The sequence below is a fragment of the Sycon ciliatum genome, chromosome 7, assembly GCF_964019385.1.
Source record: "Sycon ciliatum chromosome 7, ocSycCili1.1, whole genome shotgun sequence".
Classification (NCBI taxonomy): domain Eukaryota; kingdom Metazoa; phylum Porifera; class Calcarea; order Leucosolenida; family Sycettidae; genus Sycon; species Sycon ciliatum.
The window spans coordinates 4,998,868-5,006,367 of NC_088649.1; the positions used below are offsets into that span (position 1 = coordinate 4,998,868).

The following is a 7,500-nucleotide window of genomic DNA, read 5'->3' on the forward strand; positions in this document are numbered from 1 at the left end:
GGCACCCCCATGCCGACAACAACAACAACAACAACAGCAGCACTGAAGTCAATACCATCGCAGCCGCTGGCAGATGGCATGGCCACTGGCATGCAACGCGGCACACGCGGTGATAACGACGATGAAGATGACACTCTAGCAACAGCCCGGCGGCTTGGCACCGCTGCATGGGTTACGACTGCACAACGTGGAGACACGCAGCGCACCGCCGTAGCTGTAAGCACACAGCTGGACTCCGCAGAGGGACTCGGCAATCCGCTTCGCAAGCCAGGCGATATCACCACCAAACCGAAGCAGTCAGTAACCTTCAGTCGTGCTGGCCGCGCTGATCTGAATGTGGCCAGCGGTGCCGCAGCAACAGCAGCAACAGCAGCAGCAACATCAGTAGCAAGTCCGCAGCACCGGCATCCCACGGCCGTTACAGATAAGACTGGAAATCGGCCAAGTCCCGGCGAAGTACTGACAGTCAGCACACACACCTCCATGACGGACAGTGATCCGTCCACTGTATACGTTAGTAGTAAGCAGCACGCATCTGTGGTGTACGATTCCGAATCCTCCTCACATCTCTCTGGTGTGTATCCGCTGAGCAAACCTGCACATGCGGCGTCCCAGAAAGGTGATCAACATCACAAACAACAGCACATGCAGCAACCTGAGAAACGTTACGATCTTGATAATCTCCATCGTCACCATGCTGCCAACGAGCACGAACTGCACCTGGGTCGGCATGACAACGGCGGCGGTGGTGGCCAGAGCCCCGGTGAGATCTTCGCCGCGTTCCCACACACGGACAGCGGCGATTCGTTGAGCACCCTGCCACTGCAAGCGGCGCACGTCAACAGCTCGGAGTGGAAACAGCACGCTAGCACTGGTGGCACAGACGAAGAGTTTAGCGCGCTGGACGGCGTGTCAGAGGCAATCTCGTCGTCGCAGTCGGCGTCGTCCGCTTCTCACCTGGCAACTCCCGAGCTGGTCAGCCCCACGCCGATCCTGTATCAGGGCAGTGCGACTGGACGGGCAGCTGCGAAACCGCTACATATTGCGAACTCTCCGTCAGTGCCAGAACAGACAACAGTAGCAACAGCAATAACAGCAGCTGGGAGAGCATCAGCACTAACAGCTACAACAACAACAGCAGCAGCAGCTACAGCAGCAGCAGCTACAGCAGCAGCAACAACAAGAGCAACACCAGCAGCAGGAACAGCAGCAGCAGCAGTAGATATATCACCAACATTACCGAGAGCCAAAGTGCCGGCATCGACAGGAACCACAGTACCAGCAGCAGCAGCAGCCGCAGGCATAGCGGTCAAAGCAGGAGGTACAGCAGCACTTGGCAACGACGACACGATGGATGACTTTCCAGACTTGACCGGCGTTGCACGGCTGCAGAGTGACAGCGACGACAACAACAACAACAATGATGATGTGTCACTCTAAGTGGGACGGGCTAGTACTGTAATAGGGGACTGGGACACATGCTGCGCACAGGTGAGGTGCGGGGAGGGGGGGGGGGGCAGTGTACCCGATTACTGGGGCACGTTTAGTACCCCCCCCCCTGAGTCAGGCCGCCCTTGATAATGATACCCTGATGCTTCGCGGCCGGGCCACTATGTGTAAGTGCATGCATCAACCATGCAGCACTCCGGCCGGCTGTGGCGCAGCTCTAGCAAGTGGCCGGTGGTCTGATTCCATAATGGTCCTGCACTGCATAATGGCCCTGTACTGCATAATTAATGGCCCTGCACTGCATAATGGCCCTGCGCTGCATTAAAACACAAACTGCTGTTTCCAGTGCGGCCAGCAAAGTAGCGGCTGGTACTTGTACTGCACCTACTTAGCGGCTAGCGCCCAGCTGTGCATTGGACCACGTACAGTGAATAGACTTCGCTATGTGCTTCCATGGCAACGAGAGGCCGTGTGCTTTCATGGCAGTGAAAGCCAGCGTGAGTTCGTTCGGATCAGATGGCTTACTACAGTATGCTGGAGTTTGCAACAGTGAAGTGAAGACTGATGCCGTCACTCACTCTGTGTCGGAATAGTTACTACCGGTAGTAGTAGTGGCTGGCTGTGAGGATGTACTTGGTTTAGATGCAGTACATGCACGCACGCATACAGTAGATCTGTGCGAAGTGATGTTGCTTTTCACCAGGGAGTAGTACAATACAGTATTGTACTACTCCCTGCTTTTCACGGAGTGTGATCGTGCTGTACAATACACATGTGTACCCACTGGTGGTGGTGTACTCGGTAGAGTACGCTGTCTTGATCTGACCTATTTCCGGTTCTTCACCTATGTTTCTTGCTCTACCGCGGGGACAGCTTTCAGAGTTCTATTTTGCCCGTAGTCATAATTATCCGATGGTATTTCTAGTACCCCCCCCCCCCCATACTAGTACCCCCCATACTAGTACCCCCCCCCCATTCTAGTACAGTACTAGTATTAGATAAACCTTGTCAACCCAACAACATGACTTTTAACATGTACAGTGCTGCTTGCAACTAACTTCCAGGACATCTCGCACTAACGGCGGCTGGTTGATCGGTGCAGCAGCCAGCTGCATGCTTGGCTTGGTCTGGCGTTCTTTTTACTCACATCCCTCGGTATCAGTAGACATCCTCTACCTGGCATGTCTGTCTCAGCTTTCCACTGCTTTTTTTTTTATTGGTCGATCGGCGAGGAGACATTGTTGCGATATTGAAATTATCATTGGTCATTGACAGAAAACTTTATCCCTACGATGGCCAGTGGCCGATAAGAGAAGTATTGTCATGGTCGCTCATGCACGTAGTGTTGTTTGTGTGTGCGCGCGTGTGGGTGTGTGCGCACGTGCGTGCACTCGGTTCGGTGTCATTTGCGGTTCCTGGGCCCTGGGTTGCCACGGTAGCCAACATCAGTGATGACTGCCACTGGACCAAGAAAGTCCATAAGTTTGAGGCAGCGAAAAGGGAGGAAGGTGGTGTGAGCGGGCAGCCAGAACAAGCACCTGCCGGATCAGCCCCAGAGAAGGGGCAACCATATACCCCAGACAGGCAGCCCCTGCAAAACCAGCCCCAGAAAAGGGGTACTCCCCCTCCTGAACCAGGCTAGGATTGGGGCTCGCCAGGACCACAAAACAAAAACAGTAGAACAGATGCTGCAAAAAAGAACCTGACAAAACACACACAATTCCTCACTATCCATACATACTATACTACCAGCGCTCCTTGATCCATACACAGTTACCATGGGTAACCAGGTCTCTCCTAGAATCATCCCTCCATTTTTTCTTGTTTTCTGTTTGTTCACCTACTGAGATTTGTACCCACAATGATACGAGCTACGGACAACTACCTAACCAAACACTCTATCTGTTCCACTCATGATTAGTGACAGCGAATGGACGTATCAGTATTTTCAAAAGTGAATCTAGACATAGACAAAAAGGAAAGGAGTTCATCATCCGCAGTAGAGTGAAGAGGGTGGGTGGGAGCGCGCGCGCGTGTGTGTGTGTGTGTGTGTGTGTGTGTGTGTGTGTGTGTGTGTGTGTGTGTGTGTATGTGTGTGTATACTAGTCTACGGATATGCATGTCAGTGAAGAGGGTGGATGAGGGGAGAGGTTGGCCATTCAAACACAAACCCTTCAACTGCAACAGAATATCGTATCTACACGAACACGCCCACAAGCACGCATGCACGCACAAACAAAACACAGGCATGAGTGAAGAAGGGGCTCGCTGGATTCAACAAGCTCTAAAAATTTATTTATTTATTTATTTTTGTTCTAAATCGTGTTGCAGTGCACAACAACTAAGTACCTGAGAAGCTGAATGAATGTATGAAGTCTACGCAACGGCACTCTATACTAGAAGTGGCCGGAATGGCATTTGATTGGAAATTGCAGCAGACGGTTTCCTAAGCGTGGGCCTAAAAAGACAGGCGAAGCAAGGTCAGGAGGCTGAGGGGGACACTAGCTAGTCATCCAGAGTGGGAAACGGGCGAGAAGTTCAGAACTGGCAAAAGCAGTGGCAGCAGAAACGAATCGGAGGAAAAAAAGAGACTTGGACGAATGTTTGTGTGAATCCGAGAGAGTGACGCCACTACAAGTAAGGCAGTTGGTGCTCAGCTGGGAAACGCCATCATGTCCTGCGGTGGTGCAGAGAGAAGCAAAGTGGGCTAAAGTCCAACAGGCTCAGTGAGATCAGTGATATCATTGTGCGTGCAACGCAGTATTGAAAACCCAAATGCACACTGGCAGACAGTCCAGTAATCAGTACACACAGTTATACATACATGTGCATCGTTGTGTAATGCAGTCCGTGTGCGTTCGCCTGCATAGCGAGTGCAGACACCATGCATTCATACACGATGATGTCATAGGTACATTCCCGTGACGTCATATGTGTATTCCCATGACGTCATAGGCACATCCCCACGACGTCATCGTTCACCACACTCAAACGGTAGTAACTTTGAACACATCAAACGACTGTACTGCCGACCATGCTGGCGCTGGTAATGGCGCACACTGCACAGGAGCGGGAGCGAGGCGCGCCTGTCACGCACACGTGGGCGTAGCGATGGCTGAGCCGTGGCCGGCACCACGCTCAGGCCAGAGTTCCCATGGGGTCCCAGGGCGGCAGCACGTGAACGGGCTTGTCCAAGGCAGCAATGGCGTCGGCGCCCAGGCAGCGCTTGTCCACAACGGCCATGAAGACATACTCAGCAAACCAATCGTCAGTGGCAGTGAGGTAACCTTTGTCATCCATGGCGTCGCCCCAGGAGTTCTCAATGCACCACTTGTTGATCTTGCCTGATGCATTGGCCTCCTCCACGGTCTGGCCAGCTGGTGTCTGAGGACATGTAGGAATGGAATGGGGGAGAGAGAGAGAGAGTGTGTGTGTGTGTGTGTGTGTGTGTGTGTGTGTGTGTGTGTGTGTGTGTGTGTGTGTGTGTGTGTGTGAGAGAGAGAGAGAGAGAGAGAGAGAGAGAGAGAGAGAGAGAGAGAGAGAGAGAGAGACGCAAACATAAATACAAGCACGCAAACACTGGCACACAAGCGAACGAGTGCACACATGACGTGTGCACTTGTCACAAGTACAGCCTAATCACAGAACGGAAGCCACAGTCAAACTGCTCCTGACCTAGACAAGTTCAGTAACCAGACAGTGACCTCTGCAGACACATTGAGCGGCAAAGAATGGTGGGGGTGGGGCAGGTTATCCGTTCTGGCTAGTGATGTTCATATTTTAGTAGTGGTGAAACGAATGTCAAAACCTAGTAACCGAATATTCTTTGGCTTATCGAACGAACGTACGAATATTCTTTAATTTCTATTGGTAACAGAGATGACATCACATGCCCTCCTCCCAGTAATAGACCGATCCCCTTATTATACTGGGTTTGAGCACGGGGGCAACCTCACTCGCGATCGAGCTAGTTTTTGAACGTGACAGCATCTTTGACAGTGTGTTTCAGGTTTGTTTTGGAATGTCTTCTGCTTAGTTCAAATAGTTTGCGATGGCTTCGAGCGGTGCTAAACCTCCTGCTGGTAGGAGCAGAGTCTCCGAGAGAGACATGGACTGTGATGCCGCTGCAGGATTTTTTCAAGGCGCGGGAGGGAACGATCTTGGGCCACAAACAGGAGTTACTCCAGAGGTGAGTTTTTTTGTTGTTGAAATATTCGAATCGCGAATCGTGTTGTGAGATTTATTTTGTGCCTAGGCTACAGCAGACCATATTTCTTTCTCCTTGCGATCGGTGCTGAAGATAATAGTAACCTTTGTCTGGTCTGTCTTTTCCTCTCCAGAGCCATCTTCTATGAAGGTAACCGTGGTGCTGCCAAGTCACCAAGTCGCGATCAGCAGCCCTGAAGTGGAAAAATCGATTTTCCAACGATCTGGTTGGACATCAGCCACTAAAGTACTTCTGATTTGCCTGTAGTGACAACAGCAGCCATCCTTGGACACCTTGCAAAGACAGGAAAAAGCCACTGGTGGAAGCGACTGCTATGAGGTGACGATAGCAGTGCAGTCACGGGTGATCGCTGTTTTGTCAAGTCGAAGGGCTAGCCAACCCAGAGGAAGCATAAAAAAACGATGAGCAGTGCTTGTTATTTGTTGAGCGTGAAGAGCTAGAGGAGGACAGTGCAAACACATGGACGGAGTGGATGGTGTTTGAAGAACAGTGTGCTGTGTGCCGGCTGGTGGTGATGGTGGTCTTTGTCAGCATGTATTCGTGCTGCTTCTTGTGCTGGAACACTTCTCGCCCAGGAAGGCAGATTGCGTGCTCCCTGGCCCTCAGTTGGCTATGGGGCATTTGTTCCAGGAACATTACCCCAGAGCCAATGATGAGTCGTACCTTTGAAAAGTCGAAGCTTGCTGTTAATCGCAAGCGTAGCGCAGTGGATTGCTCCCTCTTCGAAGCACGAGGGCCAAAGCTTGCCGCTGTCTGCAGCAAAGTGTGTGTGCGGTTCTTTCGAACCTATGAATATACCCCCTGCACGTTCAGAGTGAACTATTTTCTAGTATATTTAACATCCTCAACCCGCCACCACCATGCGCTCTTGGCCGAACTAATGCACGAAGCATTAACACACCAGCACAGCAAGGACACTTCCGTTGACAGATATTGTTTACGCCTCTAGACCGCTGTTTCTTTTCTTCGAGCTCATCGTTAGAGGAGGATAGTAGCAGGATTCTAATGATGATATAATAGAAGATGATAGACGGTTTATGGTCCGATATTGATGATTGAAGATCTAAGAAAGCAATGACAGTGATTGCGAAATGGATAATATTATCATGATTATATGCCAGTCTGGTAATGCGTTGTACTAGTGGACAGTATTGAAATCATCACTACATTCGATGCAAATATTGGTATACCTTTGGTTTCAGTATTGGAAAAAAAGAATAAGAGAACCTGGTTGATTTGGTTGCATCTGCGACTGGCTACCGGGTGTTGTGATCAGCAATGTTACCATGGGAGAAAATAAGAGCGCAAGGATCTGTTGGGTCTTTTTGTGCCGGTGCAAGAACCCTAAGTGCATGGCAAAATAGAACTGTTTCATCCACAATGCAGAATGTCTTGCGGTACATGGCATTGATGACTGAACATCTCGCCAGCTCGCCCAAATGGGGATCATGCCCAAACGGAGGAACAAGACATCTTTCCAGCTCAGCTAGCTATATAGTATATACCGTGAAACGGATGATTAACTTGTGCCACGCATGACAGCTTCTGTCCCATTCGGCCCAGGCTTAGACACATCAATGCCAATAGCAGCTGATCCTCCATTACATGCTCATTGGCGATTTACGGCCACCTCCAACTGTATCCGCCGTCCCTCAGCTTCCGTCTTCGCAGATCTGGCTCGGCGCAGTACATTTTCTCGGCTAGGCTCAAAGAAGTCCCACAGAGCGGTCCAAACACCTGAAGGCAAACCAGTCAGAAACTGGCGCGGCTCAGAGTCTTTCTTTATGTTATTGTACGTAAGCTGTTTTTCGGCTTTCTTCACC

At 50.9% G+C, this 7,500-nt stretch overlaps 2 protein-coding genes across 2 annotated transcripts in view; one reads left to right on the forward strand and one right to left on the reverse strand.

Annotated features, from left to right (window-relative positions):
* The window catches only part of LOC135820794 (mucin-5AC-like), a 46,237-nt gene extending 43,468 nt beyond the window's left edge, over positions 1 to 2,769 (forward strand). The window contains exon 16 of the mRNA XM_065333837.1: positions 1 to 2,769. This exon is cut by the window's left edge and continues 961 nt beyond it. Coding sequence (XP_065189909.1) covers positions 1 to 1,440 — 1,440 coding nt within the window. The 3' untranslated portion in view covers positions 1,441 to 2,769.
* A 933-nt stretch (positions 2,770 to 3,702) lies between these two features.
* The window catches only part of LOC135820803 (bleomycin hydrolase-like), a 20,422-nt gene continuing 16,624 nt past the window's right edge, over positions 3,703 to 7,500 (reverse strand). Inside the window, exon 10 of the mRNA XM_065333848.1 lies at positions 3,703 to 4,833. Within this exon, the coding sequence (XP_065189920.1) occupies positions 4,588 to 4,833 (246 nt within the window). The 3' untranslated portion in view covers positions 3,703 to 4,587. The remainder of the gene's footprint in view (positions 4,834 to 7,500) is intronic.